General features: G+C 41.2%; 1 protein-coding gene across 3 annotated transcripts; it reads left to right on the top strand.

The window, feature by feature from the left end:
• Positions 1–122: 122 nt before the first annotated feature.
• RNF20 (ring finger protein 20) lies at positions 123–26091 on the top strand. 3 transcript variants are annotated; one of them, XM_072727835.1, is made up of 21 exons: positions 180–327; positions 1479–1633; positions 4392–4464; positions 6404–6571; positions 6691–6838; positions 6993–7175; positions 11611–11729; positions 13515–13661; positions 13839–13916; positions 14112–14231; positions 15755–15934; positions 16885–17020; positions 17349–17470; positions 17590–17960; positions 19162–19279; positions 19887–20036; positions 22083–22295; positions 23138–23263; positions 23421–23561; positions 24643–24744; positions 24974–26091. In XM_072727835.1, exons 4-21 carry the CDS (start codon positions 6455–6457, stop codon positions 25148–25150), a joined length of 2748 nt encoding a protein of 915 aa, XP_072583936.1. In that variant the 5' UTR covers positions 180–327; positions 1479–1633; positions 4392–4464; positions 6404–6454; the 3' UTR covers positions 25151–26091. The 3 variants fall into 3 exon arrangements, with proteins under 3 accessions (XP_072583934.1, XP_072583936.1, XP_072583935.1); XM_072727833.1 differs by lacking the exon at positions 4392–4464 and having other exon boundaries at positions 123–327; XM_072727834.1 differs by lacking the exon at positions 4392–4464 and having other exon boundaries at positions 213–775.
• Positions 26092–26404: the final 313 nt, after the last annotated feature.

Genomic DNA, 26404 nt, shown 5'->3' with positions numbered 1-26404 from the left:
AGTGGCCGACGAGCTGAGGAAGCCAGGGGCGCTCTCGCCCGCGACAGCGCGGAGCGGCTGCACGCTGAGGTCGGCTGCCTGGGCGTTGCTAGAGCGACGGCCTCTGTTTCCGGGCGCGCGGCGCCCTCGCGGGACGTCACTTCCGCCCGGCCTCGTTGAAGCCCCTTCCTCTTTCGGTTCCCTTCTTCCTTTCCTTGGCCCCGCCTCCCGGAAGCTCCGATGGGTCCTCGCCTGCGGGTCAGGGGTGAGAAGTGGGGGCGCTGAGCGGACCCCGGCGAATAACTGCCCGAGTTCCGCTCTCCAGCGGCGCGAGGCGTTAGAGACCAGGTTAGATCTCGGCCGAGGGCGCTGCGGGACTGTGCGGGGCGTCGGGAATCTCCACCCTCCCCGGCTGCGGGGCTTCCCTCTCCTGGGCCTGCCATTGGCCGCGCGGGAGGCTGGGGGTCCCTGCCCCCTCGCGACTCGGCTTGGGGTTGCGGCCGGAGCCTTGCCCTTCTGTGTCCTCTCTCCAGGCGAGGTCCGACTCGGGTTACTGCCGCCGCTAAGCCCCCTTTTCCTGGAGCTTGGCTCGGAAGCGGGGTAGTGTGTCGTCCCGGTGATGGCAGGGCCGCTTTCTAAAGCAGCGAGGTGCCTTAGCATCCATTTCTCCTCCTCTGAGCTCCGAGACCCCGGGAGGCAGTTTGGGCAGACAAGAGTATTTGTTCGCCTCCCCTGTTGCTGTGAGGAAACTGAAGCTCTTGTGGAAGTCCTTCCAGGCAACACGGCTCCCTGAGAGGTAGAATTGTGATTCACGCTCAGGTCTGGGCTCCCTAGGGTTGCACCGACATCAGGAGGAGCGCGTTTGGCGATAGGGAGGAAACTGCAGATACAAGAAAAGGGAGCTGGTATTTCTGAGTGTGTGCTTCGTGTGCGGCGTTATGCTTAAGTCCTCTCTGTACTAACTCATCCTTTGAAAGGGGCACGGTCATAATACACTCTTAGGCCTGGTATAGGAGACTGAGCCTCAGTGATGCTACACGGCTTGTTCAGTGTTAATGATTCAGTGGACACTTCTCAGGTCTCTTTCAGCTCTGTGTTGTTCCCCTCCCCCGCCCCCCCCAACACAATAGATTTGGTTCCTGTCCTATTGAAACTATTATTCTGATTCTGGCATTTCAGGAAGTGAGATTTCTCTTTTTTCTTAGGCTCTTCATTCTTTGCCCATTGTCCCATTTGTCTTACTCCTTAGCAGCATCCTGTTTAGAAATTAGTAGTTGCGTAGATTCAGCCCTGACTCTTAACTCCACACTTCACTTTTTTCTTTCCAGGAGGAATATGGGGATTGTGTTCCTTGGTATGAAGTTCATGGATTTAGGTTAAGAGGCTGGCCAGAAAACTTGCTAGTTTTTACTTTGTAAGTGATCTCTTTATTGTTGCTCTTCTTTCATGTCTTACCTAAGTTTCTGTTTTTTTTTTTTTTTTTCTCCCCCCCTCTCCAGGAAGACAGCTATCATCTGGTGCCAAGATGTCAGGAATTGGAAATAAAAGAGCAGCTGGAGAGCCTGGCACATCCGTGCCTCCAGAGAAGAAGACAGCCGTTGAAGATTCAGGGACCACAGTGGAGACAATTAAGCTTGGAGGTGTCTCCTCCACGGTATGTGGAAACAGTTCTATGAGAGCGTGCTTTTCTTTTCTCAATTACAAGCCGAAAGTAAGAATTTATGGAAGCCTTCTGGTCTAAGAAAAATTTATTTGAAAAGAGGGAAATAAAACAGGCAAAAGTAGGTGAAATGATGTGGTCAGTTCTGAAAAGAGTATATTGACATTTGATCTTTATTTTCAAAGGTATGCTTCTGATCTCTGGAGAGTGTGGTGCCTGATACACATTGATTATAGGCATTTAACAGTGGGAAACTGTACGGTCATTTTTCATTCACTGAAAAGTTAGGTGCTAGGTACTAAGAGGCAGTATTCCAAAATCACTGAGAGAGTTGTGGTGGGTCACAGTCTGAGGCCAGACTGCCGGGAATTCACTCTCAGCACTAACACTTTCTAGCTGCATGGCTTATCCTCCCTGTGCCTCTTCTCCATGTCTATAAAATTTAATATGGTACCTACTTCATTGGGTTGTTGAGATGATAAAATGAAAGAGCCCCTGTTAAGGGTCGAAATGTTACCTTTAATATGGTAAGTACTCTTCCATGTATGTGAGCTATTAATAATAATTATTGGGCTTGGTATTATGACTATCATGGTGAATAAGATAGGTACTGTCCTTGCTATTATGGAGTTGACAGATTCATTAGACTGTTCTACACCAGAAGCTTAGAGTAATGTTATATGTCCATTAGACATCAGAAGTTCACTATAATAAGTGTGAATCTAGATTAGGAGTCTGTATTCTGAAACTCAGCCATGGGGATATGGTGTTAAAATGCTACATTTGTATAGCTTATGAAACCACATCTCTTCCTTATTTGAATTAGGCTCAAGATGAAGGAGAAAATGGGAACATTCAGAGTAAATAGTTGATGAAGTGTCATTTCTGAGTCTGTCTGGGGTTCAACTACTCTGTACTGCTGCCAGGAGGTGATTTTGTCTTAACACTGAATCGCGTTATGCATCCCAAGGACATTTGCTAATTCAGTAAATATAAATATTTGTTGAACATCTGTTATTTCTAAATACTATGCTTTACACTGAAGACAACCCCTGGACTTCAGTTTAAGATGGCACTGCCAAGAGACCAGACTGTTCTAATATTTATGAGTGGGAGATGTGATGTTCATAGGGATAAATAGCCATAGGCTCTAAGGGAAGCAGACAGGATTCATCCCAGTTTGGACATTACCCACAAGTCATTAGAAGGTCTTAAGCAGGAGAGTAACATGCTCTGACTTCTGCTTGGAGAATAGATTGTAGAGGAGCAAGATTTAGAAGTTGAAACGTTAGCAAAATTGTTCCCTCGTTCCTTTGCCCTCTTCTCCTTCCCATTATGGGTGGGGAGTTGGGACATATCTCCACTGATTCCTGCCCCAGTTGGTTGAAGGTTGCCTTTATAGGCAATATCTCTTCTTCTGCACTTCAAGGTTGCTGTAGTGAGCCAGCTGAGATTGTGGAATAAAAGTTGAAAAGATTCCAGGTGGCTTGAGGTGGGAACACTGCCTGTATGAATGGAGCTGTCCACCACGGCTGTGCTGAAGTCTGGGAGACTGACAGGACATGGCATGGGGAACAAAAGTGTCCACTACAGGAGACTGTTGCAGTAATCTTTTTTATTTATTTATTTATTATTATTTTTTTTTATTGGAGTTCAATTTGCCAACACATTGCAGTAATCTTGATGAGGCATCATGTTTGCATGGGTCACCGTGGAGGTAGTGTTGACAAGATTTGCTAATGGAGTGGATGAAGTTTATGAAATCCCCAAATTTGGAAGTATAGACTGTCCACTGAGCTAGGGAGAAGTAGGAGAGGAGCATACTTTTTTGGGAAGCTGTGGAGGATGAATCAGGAATTTGATTTTTGATATGCAAGTTTGGGATACTTATTAAACATCTGAGTGGGTAGGTGGTTGGATACTATAATCTGCAGTCTGAGGAGAGGTCGGGGTAACGCTGTACATTTGGAAGGAGGTATTTAAATCCATGAGACTAGAGGCTCTAAGGGAGTGTAGATATGGAAGAGGTTTGATTGAGAACAGAACCCTGAAGTGCTGTGATGTTTTCATTTCAAGGAGATGCAAAGAGACTAACCCAAAGAGACAGAAAATGAAGTAGATGGAGAAGAAGAGTGACTGGGGGCCCAGAAGTCAAATGAAGAGAGTTTCAGGAAGGAGTTGTTCAGGTGCTGCTGATGGTTTGAGTAGGGGGAGCACTGAGACATTTGGTTTAGCAGTGGAAGGTTCTCAGGAGCCTGGATAACCGTGTTTATGGAGTGGTAGTGCTAGAAGTCTGATTGGAGTGAGCTGAAGAGAATAGGAGAGGAGAGGAATTAGAGAAAAGAGGGTAGAGACCATGCTTTGCAGGAGTATTGATGACTTTGTCTTTGCAAGACAAAGAAATGGGGCATAAGCCAGAGGGAAATGTGGGGTTTAGGGAAAGTGGTTTTGTTTTGTTTTTAAGATAGGAGCTATTACAGCAGGTTGATTGAAATGATTTGGTAGAGATGATAAAGCTGATGAGGTAGTAGAAAGAGGAGATGGTTGCTGGTGTGAATTCCATGAATAGGGGAGAGAGCGTGGGATGTAACATACAAGTGGGGAATTGGTTTTAACTGGGAGCAGGGGCAGTTGATCCATAGCAACAAAGAGGAACACAGTGATATGAGTTCAGTTGTAGGTAGGTCAGTAGTTGCAGTTATGAGAGATAGATGTGGACATTCTCTCCTGATTGCTTCTATTTCTTTTTCAGTGAAATCAGAGGCGACTCATCTGAGAGTGAGGATGGGGGAGGAAGTGTTGGAGGTTTGAAGAGACAGGAGAAGGTATGAAGTAGTCATCTTGAAGAGGGAATGGACTAGAGAGATCGAGTATTGTTGCTGGGCAGCACTGAGGACCTACCTGACTCTGATCATGAGATAAAGTGAGCCCAGGCAGCACAGTACTTTGTTTTGTGGTCACATTCAGCTGCATGGATGTAGGCCTGGAGTAGTGGAGAGTTGGATGATACCAGGGGTGGGGTTTTTACCAGGTAGGTGTGGAGAAGGAACAAGGACGGAAGAGGTTCTAAAAGGAGATGATTATGACTGATCATGGAATTCAAGTTCAAGAAAGAAAGGGAGTGAGGAAGTGAGAGGAGTGAAGGATGGGAAAGATAGAGGACCAATGGATTGTAGGTGCTGGAGAAAGTGAAGAATTGGAGTAATCAGGGAACTAGAGAGAGTGAGCTGGAAAAGTAGGTGGTAATTGTGGGAAATGGGGTGTTTGAAATTCAGCTTATAGAGAGCATACACGTACAGCTCAGGCTAAGTATAAGAATAACAGAGTTTGGTGGCTGAGGGAGGTAGAGGACAAGATCATTGGAGGAAAGGAAGTCAACGACTTGATTTGAGATACAGGAAAGATCATCTATATGGGAATTGTAATCCGTAAGAACCGTGATAGTAGTAGCATTGGAGAGTGATAAGCTAGGTACCAAATCTTAAGGAAACGTGGGGAAGTGATCGGCACATTTATAGACCAGTGCAGGAAGGCAGGGTGGCAGGAGGATGCCTGCCTGTTTCCGGCCCAGGGCAGTGCTGGAGAAATGTGCAGGGAAACTGTATTCTCATCCTGGTTTCAGTTAGAGCAAGAAGGGGAAAGGAGGGCTCAGAGAAGAGGTTAAGGATATCTTTTATTAATGGTATTAATAACTATACGTTTGGAAAACTATTGACTAATTTGGCATATCAAGTGTTTTAACCAAAATGGAAGAAGGAGAATAAAAGCAAAACAGGACATTGGTGCTCTAATAAACAGTGCTTACTTTAAAATATTCATGAACTTCGAGGTAAAGTAAAAGTGTAATCCTTTCCAATCCTTTGTTTCTGTGCCAGGGATCTCCCTCCCTGACCTCTACCTCCCAACTTGTCCTAGGGAAGTAGTTAGGGAGAAAAGTTAAAGATACTGAGAGAGGTGTGGAATTACTGATGGAGTGATATTTTTGCAGAAACAGAAGGGAATGAGAACCTGAGCACAAGTTGAGGTCAAGTATGGAAGATAGTGGAGATAGAAGGGATTGACAAGGAAAAAGGAGAGAATTAAAATTCTGGAAGATCTAGATGAGGATTGATATATGGGGATAAGGGCACAAGGTATCTGGAAAGATAAGATTTTATTCAAGGAATTTAAGGTCTCAGTTGTGACAGAGTTACAGATAATGACAGAAGTCCAAGACATGGCCTCTGAAATGTGTGGCTGAAGCACAGTGGGGGAGATACTCACTGGAGTTAAGGAATTCAGAATGCAGCGTAGCTGCTAGAGGATTCGATGGTCTGTCCACATGTGTTCATGTCCACATGTGTATTGCGCTCACTGCATATGTTGGCAGGCACTGGGGCATAGAAGGGCCCAGGTGCCGAGGTTCTTGATTGAGTGAAGGGCAGTGCCGTGGAGATGGGTGGCAGCGTTGATCAGGGTGGAAGGTGCTCTGGCTGGACAGTGGAGCCTCACAGGACTTCGTGGATGTCCATGAGAAAGAACAGTGAGATGGGCAAAGGTCCAAGTCCTAGTATATGAGTGACATTCTCACTTCCCATCATTGCACATTCTTTCCTTTTCTTCTTCTGTTCCTACTTCTTATCCAATGATTTGTTGTAAGATTTTTTTAAAAAAATGAACAGCTTTAGTCATAGGCAATAACAAATTAATGTGACCTTGTTGAATTTAACAGCTGATTTGCCTGATTTCTTTGGGGAGACTAATAAAATTGGTTTCCCGGGGCAGGAGGAGCTAGACATTCGAACACTGCAGACCAAAAATCGCAAGCTGGCAGAGATGCTGGATCAACGGCAGGCCATCGAAGATGAACTCCGTGAGCACATTGAAAAACTGGAGCGAAGACAGGCCACTGATGATGCCTCACTGCTGATCGTCAACCGGTACTGGAGTCAGGTAGCTGCCTCGTTCATTTGCTCAGGTTTTTATTTGAGCATTTTTGTTCTCAGCACTCTCTTCATTTCTCAAGTTGTGTTCTTTTGGTTTTTCATAAATGTTGTACCCACCCTTCTCAGTTTGATGAAAACATCCGTATCATCCTTAAACGGTACGACCTGGAGCAGGGCTTGGGAGATCTCCTCACAGAAAGGAAAGCCCTTGTCGTGCCTGAACCAGAGCCGGACTCTGATAGCAATCAGGAACGGAAAGATGACCGAGAGAGAGGTGAGTATTTGTAGTGGATCTACCACCACATGCTGTGTGGGTGTTGGAAGTAGAGCTTTGCTTTCAGGATTTCCATTTGAGGCAAGAAAGAAGACTTTGGTATTTCCAGTTTTATCATGTTGACAGCTTCTTTTTTTCCCCTCTGTGTCCTCAGGGGAAGGGCAAGAGCCAGCTTTCTCTTTCCTTGCTACTTTGGCCAGCAGTTCCAGTGAAGAAATGGAATCTCAGCTGCAGGAGCGAGTGGAGTCCTCCCGCCGAGCTGTGTCCCAGATCGTGACTGTCTATGATAAATTACAAGAGAAAGTGGAGCTGTTATCGCGCAAACTAAATAGTGGAGGTGAGGCAAGAACCAGGAGACTGAGAGAACGGGGAAAAATAAGAGCTCACCTTTGTATGCCGATTTATAGTTTGCAGACTTAACGTATTTATTTTTGATTAAATTCCTTGCAATCTAATTTCCAGTATTACTAGTAATACCTGTAATGTCGTTGCTATGGCATGTTAGTATTTTCCAAGTGTTTCATATTTTGAGGCACACGGTAGTCCTGTAAGAAGGTGAGGAAAGCCTAATTCTGAGGAAAGCCCCATTCTATTTATTAAACGCTTTTATAAGTAGCAAAATAAATTTTATTATTTAAGGAATAACTGTTTCTGGACATTTGTGTAGTATTGGCCATTGATTTATTTATTAGTGATAATATTTTATTTTAAATATTGGTAATTATTTAAAAAATTTTGTTGGTTAGATACTGAACTTTAATTTCAAAGAGTCAGTTTTTTAAAGATTTATTTATTTTAAAGATTTATTTATTTGAGGGAGAGTGAGTGAGTGAGAGAGCACAAGCAGGGGGGTGGGGCAGAGGGAGACACAGGCTCCCCCCTGAGCAGGGAGCCTGACATGGGGCTCAATTCCAGGACCCTGGGATCATCACCTGATCTGAAGACAGATGCTTAACCGACTGAGCCACCCAGGCACCCCTAAAGAAAATTATTTATTCAAGAGATAGAGTCTGAGAGGTGGGTGGAAGGGCAGAGGAAGAGGGAGTGAAACAATCTTAAGCAGGCTCCATGCCCATTGTGGAGCCTGACTGGGGGTTTGATGTCACCACCGTGAGATCATGACTGAGTCAAAATCAAGAGTCAGATACCCAGGCATGCCCAAAGAGTCAGTTTTAATATGTTCTTGTTTTTGTTTGTTTGTTTGTTTGTTTTTCTCTTATCTCTAATATTTTCAAAAAGAGATGGCTCAGGTTTTAGAGCTGTTGAATGATTTCTGTTTACAAAGATAAAAGAGGGGAGGCTGGGTAGCTTAGGTGGTTAATCGTCCGACTCTTGATTTCTGCTCAGGTCATGATCTCAGGGTCATGAGGTGGAACTCTGTGTTGGGGTCCGCCCTGGGCATGGAGCCTGCTTTAAGATTCTTTCACTTCCTCTCCCTCTGCCCCTCCCTCTTCACACAAAAAAATAAAAAGATAAAATATTATATGGATGGAGAAGTGTCTATTTGAGGTAATTATGTTACTAGTCAGTGTTAATGGGGAACCTTAGAGATGTATAATATAGTAAAGTATTTGTGCAGTGAAGTTGCATTTTAAATGCCCCGATTTCACATTTTTAATAATCACGGTCTAGTTGTAATATCGTAATTTCTCTGATTGCTATTAAGATGTTTAACCTTTCAGGGTGCCTGGCTGGCTCAGTCAGTTGAACATGTGACTTTGATCTCAGGGTTGTGAGATCAAGCCCCACATTGGGGATGGAGCCTACTAAAAAAAAAAAAAAAAAAAAAAAAAAAAAGATTAATCTTTTATTTCTGAAAGTAATACAGAGAATGTAATGAACCATTGGATGAGCAAATAAGAATTTTATTACTCTAATTTTCTTTAAGGATACTTGGGCTAAATTATCAACAGAATTAAAAAATGAGAGATGTAAAAGACTTGTGCGTATTTGATGGGAAATGGTTTCTTTTGCTTTTCTATAAATGTATTTGTGTATTTAATTATTTGGATAACAGTTTTAGAATATACAGATCAAAAACATTTAAGAGTAGACTACAAAAGTTCTCCCCTTTCACTTCTCAAAGATAATCATTGTAAGCAGGTTATAGTACAAAGCTTCGTGTCCTCCTAGACGTTTGTATTCGTATATCACATCCACTTGTGAGTTCCCAGTTAAACTCTGTCCCCTGATGTAGTGCCGTGGCTCACTCTTCTTTGTTTCTCCAGTGTCTAGCACTGTATCCGGTATCTAGTGTGTGCTTAGTTAATAGTGAATAAGTGGCTATAAATCACCTAATATAAACTGAGCTGGGTGTTCCTTCTTTTTCCCTTGGCTATACTTGACCAGTTGGATGGTATGGTTAAATCCTAGTAATATGCCCGTGGATAAGCCATATGGATTATGGTACATACCATGTGTATATTATATGCAGATAATATGCCATGTGCAGAGGTTATGCCAGTGTTAAAACTTGATTTTATAAATGAAAGTCAAGTAAAAAAAAATGGCTATATTTTAAAAGGAACTAAAATGATTAGCATACTAAACAGTATTTTAAAATTATTTTTGATGGCATGCATTTTAAGGTTAGAGTTTAAGTTAAAAAATAAAATAAGTGGGACGGACGCCTGGGTGGCTCAGTGGTTGAGCATCTGCCTTTAGCTCAGGGCATGACCCTGGGATCCGGATTGAGTCCCACATTCGGCTTCTTGCAGGGAGCCTGCTTCTCCCTCTGCCTCTGTCTCTGCTTCTCTCTCTGTCTCATGAGTAAATACATAAAATCTTAAAAAAAAAAAGTTATAAATCGCTGAGCTATTATTTATAGCATAAAAGGCAATTGCTGTTGATAAGCTGAACTTGCGAAGAGATAAAGATCTATAAAGTATGAATTGTAGCATCAACTATACTTTTTTGGCAGTTCATTTTTTTCCCCATGTTTATTTTATGTATTTGTTATTATTACTATTTTTAAAGATTTTATTTATTCATGAGAGACACAGAGAGAGAAAGAGAGAGAGAGGCAGAGACACAGGCAGAGGGAGAAGCAGGCTCCATGCAGGGAGCCCAACATGGGACTCGATCCCGGGTCTCCAGGATCATGCCCTGGGCTGAAGGCGGTGCTAAACCGCTGAGCCACCCATGCTGCCCCCCCATGTTTATTTTATCTTTGGTTCAAAAGAATTGTATTTATCAGCTTATTAATTCACTATTTATTGAGCTCTTACTGTAGTCTAGGCTTTGTTCTGAGTATCTCAAGATATTAAAAGGACTGAAATTCAGCTCCTCGTTCTTAGCTTGGATTATGAACCAGAAGCTTTGAGAACTTTCAGAGCATATGTTTTTTTGACCGTGCTCATGGGTATTCTTATTTAGTAGGTGTGGGATGGATCCTAGGGAAGTGTCTAATCTTAAAAGTTCCACAAGTGATTCTGTAGGCAGTCCTGGTTGAAAACCACAAAACCCGCCACATGACCATCCTGTTCTGTATGGTGTTTGAGTGATGCCAGGGGGGTAGTAGGAGAGACCATAATTTTTCCTCCTGGTAACTGTCTCTACAGGGCATTATTATATATCCTGAGAATATCTTGTTTCACTTGCTAACATTTGGATTTGAGCTATTATATTTGTCACTCTAATTTGAAACATATTAACTTATTGTAATAAGGTCTGTAAGTTTATCTACTTTCTTTGTAAATTGTAGTGTACATTTTGGCTTTTGAGCTTCAGGCGTGCCCCTTGCATCCTATTCTAGAACATGTTAAATAATTCTAGGCTCTTATGTTTACTCTTCCATGATTTTATTTTATTTTATTTTATTTTATTTAATCTTTATATATCAATCATCACTCTAAACATTTATTTATTTATTTTTTATTTATTTATGATAGTCACAGAGAGAGAGAGAGAGGCAGAGACATAGGCAGAGGGAGAAGCAGGCTCCATGCACCGGGAGCCCGATGTGGAATTCCATCCCAGGTCTCCAGGATCGCGCCCTGGGCCAAAGGCAGGCGCCAAACCGCTGTGCCACCCAGGGGTCCCTTCTTCCATGATTTTAGAGGTGCTCATTTGTACAAGGAAATTTCTGTTCTCTGCCCTCCCCTTCTTTGTGTCAACAGAGAGACGTTTCATGTTGGTGTTAATGAATAATAGGAATTTGTGATAGCCTTATGAAATAGAATTTTATTGTTATGAAGTCTAACTGATGAGAGAGATCCTCTATCTTTTCTACAGTTGTAAAATGTAGTTTTTTTGGTGATTCTGTCTTTTCCAAATAAAGTTAAAGAATCTCCATTTCTCTTCTCATGGCATTTTGACTTTATAGAAAGGAATGGGAGGTAAGTGACCTTGGCTCTGTGTCATCTTCTACTGAAGCACCAGAATGGCTTATTTCCTTAAGCAAGTCATTTAAGGTCTGGGTACTTTTTTTTTTTTTTTTTAAGATTTTATTTATTTATTCATGAGAGACACACAGACAGGCAGACACAGGCAGAGGGAGAAGCAGGCTCCATGCAGGGAGCCTGACGTGGGACTCGATCCTAGGTCTCCAGGATCATGCCCTGGGCCAAAGGCAGGCGCCGAACCGCTGAGCCACCCAGGCTGCCCAAGTTCTGGGTACTTAATCAGTCATTTGAGGATAATAACAACCAGCCTACTTCTTGAAGGTTTTCAGGAAAATAAAGTGAGATAGCATGTTAACATTTTGGTGGGATGCATAGTTTTAAAATTTGACACTATAGATGCTAAACTAAAGTGCAGTTCTTCTCCCTCAGATAATCTGATAGTGGAAGAGGCGGTGCAGGAGCTGAATTCCTTCCTTGCACAGGAGAATATGAGGCTCCAGGAATTGACAGACCTCCTTCAGGAGAAGCATCGCACCATGTCTCAGGAGGTACTTAACCCGAAAGGAGAGAGAGTACTTCTCAGTGGCCTGTGGCAGACATTGACTCAGAATTTTGAGTACTTTGAAGGTCATCTGTCTGTAGAATGCCTATTTTTATATTGAAAAGCATGCAGAAAAAAAAAAAGAAAGGAAAAAAAAAAAAGTATGTAGGGCAGGCTCAAGTGACCAGTTCTGAGCAATCAAAATCTGAGGAAAGGTTAAGGAGAAAAAATAATCACATGTTTCTTCTAGACGTGTGCCTCTGTTAAACAGACACTTGATGATATTAGTTTTTAGGAAGAAATACCATCATATGGGGTTTTGTGAAACAACACAGCAATCCCCCCAATAATGAATTCCCCCAAATATAAAATATCATGTACAATGTTATGAGGAATGGGTTGGTAGAAATTTATCTTTAATGGGCAGTAGGAGGTACTGTTGATCACAGCCTGGGAACTTGAGGAATGTGGGTTTTCAATCCAGACTTGGGTGGAAATAGTGCCATGACCAAACCATGTCAGGATTTGGGTATTTATTTATTTATACACAGTGATTGAGATAAAGTGATAATAGCCCTTTAAGATTTTTTTGACTTTCCTGATTATTGTTTCAGTTTAGTTCAAAGGATATTGTGCTGAAATTTGACATACTTTAGTTTGGCCACCCATGCCCTTGTGCTTATTATTAGTAAGTTAGTAGTTACCATCTATTTAGTGCCTAGCACTTAAGCACTTGAGTATTATCTCTAATGGTCAAACGATTCCCATCTTACTGCTAAGAGAACAAAATCAGGGTGGTTGATGAGTGGTCTGAACCCACAGCCAGAAGGTGATCAAGCTGTGATTTGGATGTAGGTCTGTTTTACTTCAAAGTCATGTTCTTCATCGTGCCATTGTTTTGTAAACTCCAATGCCAAGGTCCATGCTGGGTGTTCTTATGAGAATCGTCTGGGAAGTTCATTAACACATGTGGATTCTTACAAGCCTTATAAAGGGTTAGAGTAAAGCAATAGATTGGAGTGTAGTAGAAAAACAGAAGAACTGCTGTCATGTTGGAGACATAAACTAGGTGCCACCAAAATGGGAAGGTTCATCTCTACTGGGCCTTTCCCAATCCTCATGTAATATTACGAAGCTGGAGAGTGACGTTGCTTTGCTCAACTTAGCTGATGTCCATTGTGGCTTTTGTGGCTGGCTGCTGATGTGGCCTGTCCATTGGGTGGAAACTCACCTTCGGTTGTCCACTAGAACGCCTGCATGTTGTCGCCTCCAGCGTGGCAGTTTCAGTGTGGTTAGACTTCATACATGGCACCTGGTTTCTTCCAGAGATTGAATGTCTCAAGAACTTCAGGCAGAGTCTGCATGGCCTTTCAGACATGGCCTCAAAGTTACATAGCATCATTTCTATTGGGTCACTAAAGTTGACCCAGATTTAAGAGGAGGGGACTGTGCCACCACCTCTTGATGGGAGGACTATCACAGATTTTTGGAACCATTTTTTAAAACCAACAAAGGGTAAGTATAGATTAATGTGAACATGTAATAGTTTTGTAATTAAAGTTTTCATGATTGTAAGTGACCCAGAAAGGTTAAAAATATCTGATTTCATTTTTATACTCATGCATTGGGAAGAAAGTGAAGGAGCTTCTATTTAAATTTTGTTTACAATGATCCATAAGCGAGGATTAATTTTGTGAAATTTGAGATGTAAGATAGTGATGGAAGGTATTGCTTTTCTGACTCCGTATTTTTTTGGCTTTCTCTTTCTGGATGCCTTGTCTTTGGGATATAGTTCTCCAAGTTACAGAGTAAAGTAGAGACAGCCGAGTCGCGAGTGTCTGTCCTAGAGTCCATGATCGATGACCTGCAGTGGGATATTGACAAAATTCGAAAGAGGGAACAACGACTCAACCGACACTTAGCAGAAGTTCTCGAACGGGCAAGTGCTGTTTCATTCAGAGCTTAGGGACTAAGATCACTTTTAAGGAATCTGCTCAGAAAGGGTGGACTTGGGTAGTAGTACCTGGGGACAAAATGGACTCTTTAAAAGTATTTTGGTGATCAGACTGAAATCTTAGGGCCTCTTCTCACTAAAGAATCTTTTTCCTTGCTGTAGGTGAATTCGAAAGGTTATAAGGTCTATGGAGCCGGGAGCAGTCTCTATGGTGGCACAATCACTATCAATGCCCGGAAGGTAAAATCGGTGACTCCCTTGGGACACATTTTTGAACTAGTATCAGCTGTTGTGCTGTGTACTTAGGAGTTCACAAGTGGCAGAGTGGGGTTTTGATGGAAGAAGGGGTTGGTGACGGTGGAAGCTTAGGAATGGAAGTGATTTAGAAATTCTTTTTCTTTATGCTTGTTTTGCAATTTTCCTGCTTCTCTCCAGTTTGAGGAAATGAATGCAGAGCTGGAGGAGAACAAAGAGCTGGCTCAGAACCGTCACTGTGAGTTGGAGAAACTTCGGCAAGACTTGGAGGAGGTCACTACGCAAAATGAAAAGCTGAAGGTAGGAGACACCTTTCTGAAGGGCCGTGAAATGAATCTTCTCACTGATCAACTCACATACATACCGGTCAGGCCTCATAACTTATGAGGGAAAAGAAAAATGTGAGTTTTGGGGCACCTGGGTGGCTCAGTGGTTGAGCATCTGCCTTTGGCTCAGGTCGAGGTCCTGGGATTGAGCCCCACATCAGGCTCCCCATGGGGAGCCTGCTTCTCCCTCTGCTTATGTCTCTGCCTCTCTCTTGGTGTTTCTCACAAATAAATAAATAAAATCTTTTTTTTAAAAAAAAGTGAGGGCAGCCCAGGTGGCTCAGCAGTTTAGCGCCACCTTCAGGCCAGGGTGTGATCCTGGAGACCCGGGATCCAGTCCTACGTCAGGCTCCCTGCATGGAGCCTGCTTCTCCCTCTGTCTCTGCCTCTCTCTCTCTCTCTGTCTCTGTGTCTCTCATGAATAAATAAAATCTTAAAAAAAAAAAAGTGAGTTTTTTTGGCATACCAATTTATTTACTTATTTGTACCCTGCCTTGTTCTGGAAAGTAATTATTACAATTTTTTTTTTGGAAAGTAATTAAAACAGTCTACAAAGATGTATAGACTGAGCCAAGATGTCCTAACTTGGAAATTGTTGAGAAAATTGAGGAGTAGGGTAAACTGGGGTGATGATCCAAAATGTATTTAAAAAAATGTGGCTTGTGTACAAGATACATGCATAGAGCACTTATACACCATAACAGGGTCAGCTATCACATGCAGTAGTGGCAAATATGGGTCACAGAATTTGGCTCTGCAGTACCTAGATATCAAAACCGAGAAGGAAACGTGATCAGTGATAGTACCTATTGGTTCTCCAACCTGCCTGTTAGAATTTTCTCTCCCCAGGTTCTTGGAGGGAAGGAAGAAAGTAGATCCTGAAAGTCTTCCTATCCCTCTTTCAGTAATAGCCACGTGTCTTTTATAATTTGATTTGTTTCTAGGTAAATACAGGAATAAAGATGTTTGAACTGTACAAACAAAACAAAAAACCCAACCTGAGTTAAATCGGTTAAAGTGTTTACATAATTAAAGCAAACCATTGCTTAAGAGAAGCGTAACTTTTTTTGATACAATGTCAAAAGTATGTTTCTCTGTGACTTCTCATAAATAGAACCAAGTTAGTGACAGGGGTCCTCAACTATGTTTTAAGAATTAAACATCTTGACAAATTTCATAAGGTTTCTCTGTGTCCCCACATCTGATAGATTTCACAGGGCTCTTCTGATGTTATTGGGTGTAAGTTGGTACATGTTGTAAAACATATCAATTAACACAGTTCTTGGGTGGAGAATACAGGTACCTGGTGTCACCTCTTGGATGGTCAGATTTAATTTGATACAGATTTTACCTAAGTGGAGGAGTGGGCAGAAATAATCCATAATCTTCATAAACCTTGTCTGAAATTACACAGACCTCATAGTGTTTAAGGTTTTATTTCCTGTCTAGCATCTAGGGCACAGACGCTAGCTTCTGATGTTTTTGGGCCCTCCTCAGGTGGAATTGCGGAGCGCGGTGGAGGAGGCAGTTAAGGAGACTCCGGAATACCGCTGTATGCAGTCACAGTTCTCCGTCCTGTACAATGAGAGCCTGCAGTTGAAAGCGCACTTGGATGAGGCTCGGACTCTGCTTCATGGCACCAGGGGGACCCACCAGCGCCAAGTTGAGCTTATTGAGGTAACAGCCTTGCTTTGTCTTCTGTATATAAGCTTTTCTGCCTCATAAATTCTATAATTTTACCCTCTCATGAGCAATTATCTCTCATTCGGCAAACATGTTTAGAGTGGTCATAGGCCTTTGCTCTGCCGGTTGGTGGGCATCCTGCCATCAGAGATCAAACAGCCTCGCGGGGAGAGTAGTGTCCATTAGAATGCAGAGTGGGACAACGAGGCATACTTAAAACAGGCAATGATAAAGGAGACGGAGCATCTGATTTGACTGCAGAACCTTCCTGATACAGCTTGCCAGAGTAAAGTGTGAATCTTAAGTTCCCTGGTAGTAAACTTAAATACAGGTTTTGTATAAAAATGGGTTCACTGGTAGAAAAAATAGAAGGGCATTCCCAGCAGTGAGAGGAACAGATTTAAAAATAGCTGAGCATGGCGTGGAGCCTTCTGTGCATGGGCAAGAATAGTGGGTAGAAGCTGCCTCCCCATTTATAAGCCATTATAGTGTGTCAGGGCAAATGTAAATACTGGGGTTTTTTTTTTAGGCAGAAACTTTTATTCATGTGTTCACTTCTGTACTTTCCATAGTCCTTAAGGTAATGTTTGTCATAGTTGGTCTTGTACTGTATGTCTGGCAAATGAATTGAATTTAATGTATCTTACCATACATACGTTTATATCCTGTTTTACCACTTTGTACTTCTAGTAAATTACAACATTCTCACAGGTAGTGGCTATTTCCCTTGTTTAATATCTTGCCAGTTCTCAAGTCAGTTTTTGTAGCTAACGGGTGCTCATTAAATGTCAACTAAATTGGAACATTGTAGAGTAATCCCTCCGAGTATTTCTTTTTTTTTCTTCTTAGATCCTTACTGGTCAAAATTAGGAAACCTAGTAACAATATGATGGTGTTTCCACATTTGGATACGAATTTTTGATTGCTTCCCTTTTTGTGTGTAGCGAGATGAAGTTAGTCTTCATAAGAAGCTGAGGACTGAAGTGATCCAGCTGGAAGATACACTGGCCCAGGTCCGCAAGGAGTATGAGATGCTGAGGATAGAATTTGAGCAGACCCTTGCTGCCAATGAGCAAGCAGGTATGATTATCCTTGCTCCACCCTGCAGTTTGCTGCACATGCTTCCCTTAAAAAGCATAATGTGGTCACCCGAATTTGTTAGTATTAAGTGGAGCTCAGATGTCTTAAAGACCCTTAAATCAAATCCTGTAATTCATTTTGGTTCACAGCCTGGGTGTTTGTTTTGCAACTCAGATTAGCCAATTTTGTTTTCTTCTTCTGAGAAGGAATCTGTCTTTTGGTAATTTTCCCTGTTTCTCAGAGGTCCCTGATGTGTGCTGCACTTTCTCTCCTTGTGCCTTTGCCCTTAATCTCAGTTCTTCATAACATTGCTATTGCTGTATTTAAGGCCCCATAAACCGGGAGATGCGTCACCTCATCAGTAGCCTCCAGAATCATAATCACCAGCTCAAAGGGGAGGTCCTAAGATATAAGCGGAAACTGAGAGAAGCCCAGTCTGACCTGAACAAGGTAACCAGGAGGGGTAGAATCAGTGCTGCCTGCTGTTCCGTTTGTCAGGCTGGTCTCGAGGGAGGCGAGTAGTGTGGTTACAGTAAGTGGTGTGCTTCTTTTCTGTCTTTGTCTCCCAGACACGTCTGCGCAGTGGCAGTGCCCTCCTACAGTCTCAGTCCAGTACTGAGGACCCAAAGGATGAGCCTGCAGAGCTGAAGCAAGATCCTGAGGACGTACCTGCCCAGTCCTCCGCATCAAAGGCATCTCAGGAGGAGGTCAATGAAATTAAGTCCAAACGGGATGAGGAAGAACGAGAACGAGAAAGGAGGGAGAAAGAGAGAGAGCGAGAAAGAGAGCGGGAGAAGGAAAAGGAGAGGGAACGAGAGAAGCAGAAACTGAAAGAATCAGAAAAAGAAAGAGACTCTGCTAAGGATAAAGAGAAAGGGAAACATGACGATGGAAGGAAAAAGGAAGCAGAAGTTATCAAACAATTGAAGATTGAACTCAAGTAAGAGAATTTAGAGTAACTGTTTCTGACTCACAAGCTGAGGTTAGGACATCATGCACGAAATGTTTGGTTGATGGCGTGGGTTATAGAGTGTTGTAATATTTCAGGTGTAACTAAACGTACAATTAATTGTGCTCTCAATCCTTAATCAGGTGTACAGTCCTTAGTACAGGTGGCTTGCACGGGCTGTTGCATAGTCTGGGTCAGTGGTCAGGTCTCAGTAAACCCTCCTTGTGTAGCCTTGTTCTTCATGAATCCGAGTCAAGGGACAGGATGTCATGATTTAAGCGATACAAGAATTAGTGAAATTAACTGCTTGGGGATTGCTACCCTGAACTGTAATTTAAATCATATTAGGTTGAGTTTGTATCACTAGAACTTGAACAATGTTGATTTGTTTGCCTGGCAGTTAACTAGTTTGTGTATGTATCAGATCATTTTAAGAGCTGTCTTAGGAGGTTTACCCCTGCGAGCATTGAAATGGTAAGACAATCCTGTTGGTTAATGAAACACCAGCGTGACTTCACATGCTGCCCCTTCTCTTCCTGCATAACCAGTAACTTGTCTGGGAGAACTAGTTATTTCTTGTTTCCCGTTGGTCGTGCCTTTATTGATACTTAGATTTGAAGGACAGCTGCGCCCAGAACGTTTGAACTTCTTTGGTATATAAAAGTATAGTAAAGAGGTTTGATAAATTAGTAGATGAAGATTCAGTCTTCAGCTGATGGCTGATCACTGCACTATTGAATCTAGTTTTCTACCCTTTTTTTCTGCCATTCTTTCCTCTTGATCTCTTTAAGGTAAATGTTTTTTTCAAATGTATCAGAATCCTCTGGGTGACTTATTTAAAGTATATTCCTGGACCACATCACAGACCTGCTGAATCTCAGTTTCTAAGAGTAGGGCCCCAGAATTTTACATCTTTAATTAGGGCCACAGGCATTTATTTTTATAGCTTTATGTTAGAGAACTTAGTCTGAAGGGAGAAATGATTCCATTATCCAGCTTGCTTTTCTATAGTTTCTGAGTATATCCACAAGTCTCCCGTTGGGTCTGTGCAGAAGATTTATCTTTTAGATCTGTGATATAAGGTGTAAATGGAACTGTTGTAAACTATTTTGCTCAGTTCCAGTTTCCCTTGCTCTGATCTCCTGTGTTTTCTCATTACACCCTTCCCCTCCCCCTACTACCCTCATCATAGGAAGGCACAAGAGAGCCAAAAGGAGATGAAACTATTGCTAGATATGTACCGCTCTGCCCCAAAGGAACAGAGAGACAAAGTTCAGCTGATGGCAGCTGAGAAGAAGTCAAAGGCAGAGGTAATCTAGTCTGCCATTACCTGTCATTCTGATTACAATCTGTATTTGTGGGATTTTCCTTCACATTTCTGAAGGATGTAGTTTCTTTCTTTATCTTTAAAGTCAGTGTTTAAAACTCAGCGGCGTTTTCTTTCCTTTCAGAGACCATCTAAAATAAAATAGATTTCTGTATTCTCCACCAGGTAGTAAGGTATTTCACAATTTCTGGGAATAGGAGTAACCTTTTCAGACTTTTTATTCCCTCTTTCCCATTAATGATTTCCCCATAAATCATTGTTACAGTGAGTTTCTTTTCTGATTACTTTTGGGAAGAATGTCTTAGTTTCTTACAATTTGGAGGCCTTAAAAAAAAGGTGAGAACCACTATCCTAAAGAGAGGTACACGTGCACTTCTCACCAGTGTTCCTTATACAAGTGTGTCACGTTGGAACGAAGTGGAGTTACAACAGTGTTGTGCTGTGGTGGACCAGTATATCATTTTTCTCCCTTTCTAATTCTGTCAAGGTACTTTTGGTGTTGGGGGCCCTCCATTTGCACGTGATTAACTGATTTTTGAAGTTTTATTACGGTTTTTTCTTCTTGTATGTGTGATTCCTTACTTCTCTAGTTGGAAGATTTAAGGCAAAGACTCAAGGATCTAGAGGATAAGGAAAAAAAGGAGAACAAGAAAATGGCTGATGAGGATGCCTTGAGGAAGATCCGGGCAGTAGAAGAGCAGATAGAGTACCTGCAGAAGAAGCTGGCCATGGCCAAGCAGGTGGGGGCACACTCTCTTCATTTAGTTAGGTTTTTAAGTAAATGTTACTTGACAAGTTATTGACAGTGCAATTTTCTTTCATTCCATTTTTTTCTTTTTCATGAATACGTTTTTCTCCTATATGTACGTTCGTTTTTATATTGAAGTCTTTCATTCTTTATTATTTTGTTTTATGTATTTGTGAGGCAGGAAATTTACTTTTATTTTCAAATGGATAGCCGGTTGTTCAAACATTGTTTATTGCGGGATCTATCCTTCCTCTGCTGATCTGGAGTCGGGGATATAGTGAGTATAAATGAAAAAATATATATTATGTAAGGTTTTATGTATGTTATGATTACAAATATATGAAACTAAGAAAAAAGAACTGTAGAGATTTTTCTTCTCACAATGAACATATTTCTTTTTTTTTTAAGTCCCCATGAATTTTATTGATTTTCAATATTAAAGATCCCGAAAATGGAAAAGCTATGTACATAGTACACTGTGAGGAACATCTTCACTGCCTCTAAAAAATAGCAAAATGGCAAAGTGAAGGAGTTTTAGTGGTGATTTGATCATTAAGTACCTTGAGAAGAGGAACTTTATTGGAACCTGTATGCATTCTTTTTATAAAAAGTGGGCTTCGGCTTTTCTTAAATTTGGTGATTGCCAATTTTCTCTCCTTTGCTCTTTTTAAAAAAACAAAAATTCTTATGAGGAAATTGTACCTCATATGAACCTCTTAATAGGTTCTAGTAGCAGTGGAAAGGCATATGTACTCTTATATAGGATAACTCACTATCTTAAAAATATGTTAATTCTCCGTAAGTTAATGTATAAATTTAATATGATCCTAGTAAAAATACTGATTTTTGGTAGTAGGCAGACCAGTATTAAAGTACATGTGGAAGAGTAAATAAGAGTGGCCAGTAAAACTGAACAAGAAAAGCAGTAGGGTTGAGGGGTGGCCATTCCTATCAGATGTAAAAACATGAAGTTTCAGTAGATAAAATAGCTTGAGGCTAATATAGACTGTTAGGACTGAATAGAAAGTCCAGAAAGAGACCAAAGTACCTATGTGTATTTAATATGTGCCAGAGATACAGTTTAAAGTCAGTGGAGGAAAAGGAAGACTATTAAATGTGGTAGGGCAAAAAGAAACAATAATACTGGAAAAAAGTTGGGTGTATACTCAGACACTTTTATACTAGGATAATTTCCAACTGGGTTATAGCTGTAATATTAAAGAAGTTAATCCACTAAAAGAAAACAGACAAATTCTTTATAAATTTGGATGGGGGAATCTTTTTAACTGTTAATATAAGTCTAAAAAATATGAAAAGAATTGATAATTTCAACTTATGAAAGAAGCCCACAAAAATTCTACCTGGCAGAAACCACTGTTAGCAAAGCCAGAAGATAATGACAAACAGGCAAAAAATATTTCTGACTCTTAGCATAAAAGGGCTTATCTTTCTTCAAGAAAAACTCCCCAGAAATGATAGAGAAGAAAACCCAACGCCCTAATAGAAGAATAGGCAAAAGATAAGACTCGTTCACAGAAAAGGACACAGATGGCTCTTACACATCTGAAAAGATGTCCAGTCTCCTATTAACACAAAATGTAAGTTAAAAATATTTTAGATACTGTTCTTCACCCATCAGATGGTTGTGCAGTACTGTTGGAAAGTCTAGTTAAATTTGATATTTCAGTTGTGGGGAAATCATGAGAAAATGTGAAGGTTTCGTGATAGAAGTTCACTTCACCAACTGCTACTTGATCATTTTGCTAGATTATGTATGGTATGTGTAAGCTTTGTCTACTTTGTGGATACAGATCACCCAAGCATCAGACCATCAGTGCCAGTAGCTTCAGATAATAAGGGCTTCTTTTGTATTCCTAGGGCTAACCTAAGTGACAGAACTAAGCTTCTTAACACTGAGTCCCTCTGTCACTAGGTTAATTTATTTCTGAATGAACACTGGGAAAATTTAGTTTCCAGTGCTCATTTCTTTGGAGCTAAAAGATTTTATTAAAGTGAAGGTTCTTTCTCCTTATTTTAGGAGGAAGAGGCACTCCTCTCAGAGATGGATGTTACAGGCCAGGCCTTTGAAGACATGCAGGAGCAAAATATCCGTTTAATGCAGCAGTTGCGGGAGAAGGATGATGCAAATTTCAAGCTCATGTCTGAGCGTATCAAGTCCAATCAGATCCACAAGTTGCTCAAAGAAGAGAAGGAGGAGCTGGCTGACCAAGTTTTGACTCTAAAGACTCAGGTAATTCAAATAAAGCTTTCCAGAATTCTGTTGAAGTAGGGGGCTTTGTACGTGAAAGTATGCCTTAATGATTATGTGGTATTAAAAAATAAGAAAAAACCCTAAGAACTACATGTACCTTGTAAGCATTCTGGTAAATAAATTATACATCTCTGCAAGGAAGTACAGTGTAGCTGTTAAAACAAATATGGATCTGCTAATATGGAAGATGTTATCCTTAAGTGGTTTATTATCCCTTTTATGTTAGTAATGTGTACGTTTTGTGTATATGTGTGCTGTGTATTTTTACAAATTTCTGGGAGGCTGCATGAGAAACTGTGAGAATGGTTACCTGATTATCTCTGGGTATTGGGATGAGAGCCTGTGGGTGTGTGACTTTACTTCTTACCCTTTCATGTTAATTTCACCTTGTGTGTGAATTTCAAGAAAAAGGCTGCTTTAGACCTTCTAGCCATTCTGAAAGATACACATGACCTTTATTGGAGCTGTAATTTTCATGGTCTAGTATGAATTGCCAGGCTTTGAGAATTAGTATGGCCGAAGGAGATGAATTTTTGTGAATGGAATTCCCTTTGCTTTTGGCAATTTGAGAGAAGAATTTTCAGTGGTTTCCTAGACTCCTGCTTGAATCATCAACAATGAATTTTTAACTTTTTTTTTTTTGTATGAAAGGTGAAGTATTGTGCTCTTGCATATATTTTGAAGGGTTCATAGGTAAAGAACAGTGATGGTTTGAGATTTCTAACAGACTCTCTTTGTGGGCCTACGGATTAGCAGCACCTAGCAGTTAATTGTTTTTTTCTTTCCTGTTTGTGTTAAAAATCTGATTTTCTTTTTCAAAGGTTGATGCCCAGTTACAGGTAGTAAGGAAATTGGAAGAGAAGGAGCATCTGTTACAAAGCAACATTGGCACAGGGGAGAAGGAACTGGGTCTTAGGACTCAAGCCTTAGAGATGAATAAACGCAAGGTATGATTGCTTACACTGTAATCTAAAGTGATGATTAATCTCAGGGGAGCAAATAAGTAGGACACTGATGAAATTACAGGTTCACTTTCTTCCTTGAACCGGGTTAACATTTTGCCTCACTAGAAATAAGATGATGCTATTTGTATGTCCCACCTAGGCGATGGAAGCAGCCCAGCTGGCAGATGACCTCAAAGCGCAACTGGAATTGGCTCAGAAGAAGCTACATGATTTTCAGGATGAGATCGTGGAGAACAGTGTCACCAAAGAAAAGGATATGTTTAATTTCAAACGAGCTCAGGTAAGAGCAGTTGTGTTTTTTTTGCGTTTCACCTTTTAGGTATTTTCTGGGCTCTGGAATTTTACGAAAGAGTCATTGGTCTAATGTATGTCATTTTCTACTTGATTATAATAAGTTCCTTAAGTGAAGAGACCAAGTCTGTTTTCTTCACTGCCATACCCCTAAAGCCTATCCTGATACCTAGCACCTGGTGGGCATGAAATAAATACTAATTAATTGAATGAATTGGTGAATTTGTAAACTAGCAACATACCAAATTAGAGGATTTTAAAGTTCTGTAATTTTTCTATTTTAGGCATGTCAAATGTTTCTCATGATAACTTTCTATCCTTATCCATACATCTGTAAATTATTATTGTTATTATTTTAAAGATTTTATTTATTTATTCAGGACAGACACAGAGAGAGGCAGAGACATAGAAGGAGAAGCAGGCTCCCTGTGGGGAGCCTGATGTGGGATTTGATCCCGGGATGGTGATTTGAGCCAAAGGCAGACGCTCAGCCACTGAACCACCCAGGCATCCCACATCTGTAAATTATTTTAATCCAATCTACCTTCAGCTTGAAAAGAATTACCTTAAAATAAAGTGGCTTATCTAGTTTTTCAACTTTTTTTTTTTTTTTTTTTAAATAAACTATTTCTGTAGAACTAGATTGACAGTAGTTAGGCGCAACTTGAGTTTGGTGACAGGGTTATGGTTTTTTGCTCTGGAACAAAAGAAGGTATTTGCCATCTGTAGTTCTCCGCATCTCTAGAAGATAATTGGATTTGGGACACCTGGGTGGTTCAGCGGTTGAGCATCTGCCTTTGGCTCAGGGTATGGTCCTGGAGTTCTGGAATCGAGTGCCACATCAGGGTGCCTTCGTGGAGCCTGCTTCTCCCTCTGCCTATGTCTCTGCCTCTCTCTCTGTGTCTTGCATAAATAAATAAATAAAAATATTTTTAAAAAGATAATTGGATTTGAAAGGACAGAAAGTGCAAATAAAGCACAGCAGAAAGTTCCAAGTTGGAGCAATTTTTTTTTTTCTCAAAAATGGCAGGTCTAGGAGAGTATTTCTAATGTGTGCTGTGTTACCGCAGGAGGACATCTCTAGACTCCGAAGGAAGCTGGAGACCACAAAGAAACCAGACAATGTGCCCAAATGTGATGAGATCCTGATGGAGGAGATTAAGGATTACAAGGTTAGGACCACAGTGATTTCTTTGTGTGTTTTTTTTAAGTGGTCTACTAATAGACTGGGAGAATAAATGCTAAACTTCCTTACATGAAGGTAACCAGGGGATGGTTTATTTTAGTGGGGAAGTGACACTCTCATCTTAGTGCATACAGGGTTTCCTGGTTGTTTGCTTACATATGATAGCCATTTAAACCTTTACAGTTGATCAGACTCTGATTTTTTTTTTTTTTTAGGCACGCCTGACCTGTCCATGTTGCAATATGCGCAAAAAGGATGCTGTACTTACCAAGTGTTTTCATGTTTTCTGCTTTGAGTGTGTAAAGACACGCTATGACACCCGTCAGCGCAAATGTCCCAAGTGTAATGCTGCGTTTGGTGCCAATGACTTCCACCGCATCTACATTGGTTGAGCCAACCCAAGAGAAGAAGAGGGAATGGCTAGACAGGCACTTCTTCATTAACCACCAAACCTCTACCTCTTCTCTCCTTGACTGTCGCCTGTAGGGCAGTTTGTCTGTCAACTACCTTTCCTTCACAGACTTCACGTCCGGGTTCCCCTCTCTAATGGCTAGATGACTTCAGGGAAAAAGACTGGTAAAGGCAAGGCTTGGGTTTTAGAATGAATTAGAAACAAACAACTCTTATTTGTCTTCCCGCCAGCTTATTTCTTTCCTGCTTTTAGGTGTCTCAGCATTTTCTTCTTCAGGCTTACCGTATAATCTTGGACTTCCATTCCTCCTGAAGAAGTAAATTGGCATATTTGACATGGAGAAGGGAACAAAGAAGAATGGAGGCCTCTGGCTGTGTTGGAGGGTCAGGGTGATCTTTTAGAAATAAGCTGTCTCTGGGCACAAACATTTCTTGAGTTGGGTAGTAAACTTTTTGTAAAGTTGGATTATAAAATGGTGTAATTGTGCTACCTTTTCCTGGATGGATTGAAGCCTTAATGAAATTATGTCCAGGATGATTCAGTCCATTTCCTATTTACTAACAGAGTAACTTGTCAAGGTCAGCTGGTTTCCATGTTCAAGTTATTTAAATTTTGAATGTTCCACTCATTAAAAAGTCTTTAAATTTCTTGAGGCCAGAATAATTTCCATTTCAGTAGCCCTTTTGATCTTACAATGAAATCAAGATTGGAGAGGATGGGGAACAGGACTGAGATGATGAAGAGATCTTCTGGGTACTTCAGGAACTTGATATGGGGAGGCCTCAGTGAGCTATGAATTACTCTCATCTGCCTCTCCCTGAGGATTGCTGTAATCCCTGTTTTCTGGAAGATTCCCTGTAATGTTTCTGTAGGACTTTATACTCCACCATCTTCAATTAAAGCAGGAATCAGTTTGTTTTAGAGTTTGTGTTTTTCTTGGGCAGCAAGTGGTTTGGGTTTGGATTTTTACTGTTTATGGTGCTTGGCTAGGAGAGCTGGTTGTCCAGCATCGGGGGAATGCAGCCTGTGGAATGTTGTGGAAGAAACCACTAGTCCCATGGGATTTATGGGAACTTCCTCTAGCTGAGAACAGCAGAGAGCCCCTTGTCCCAACTAGTTTGAAGTCCCAGCAACAGAGAGAGAGAGCTCCTAGAGACATTTTGAGATAATTACCAAAAATAGTGGTGATTTTTGGACAGTGAGGCTTCTAACTACGGAAGAGGCCAATGAATGG

Source organism: Vulpes vulpes, chromosome 12, assembly GCF_048418805.1.
Source record: "Vulpes vulpes isolate BD-2025 chromosome 12, VulVul3, whole genome shotgun sequence".
NCBI classification, from domain to species: Eukaryota; Metazoa; Chordata; class Mammalia; order Carnivora; family Canidae; genus Vulpes; species Vulpes vulpes.
Note: the sequence above shows the minus strand (reverse complement) of the source record. Positions and strands in the feature narration are given on the sequence as shown.

Bases quoted from the DNA above. Each gene is read 5' to 3' on its own strand.
- RNF20 (XM_072727833.1), top strand. From the start codon at position 1,505: ATGTCAGGAATTGGAAATAAAAGAGCAGCTGGAGAGCCTGGCACATCC. The intron at 6,572-6,690 runs GTAGCTGCCTCG...CACCCTTCTCAG, and splicing joins TCAACCGGTACTGGAGTCAG to TTTGATGAAAACATCCGTAT. The intron at 17,021-17,348 runs GTATGATTATCC...GCTGTATTTAAG, and splicing joins TGCTGCCAATGAGCAAGCAG to GCCCCATAAACCGGGAGATG.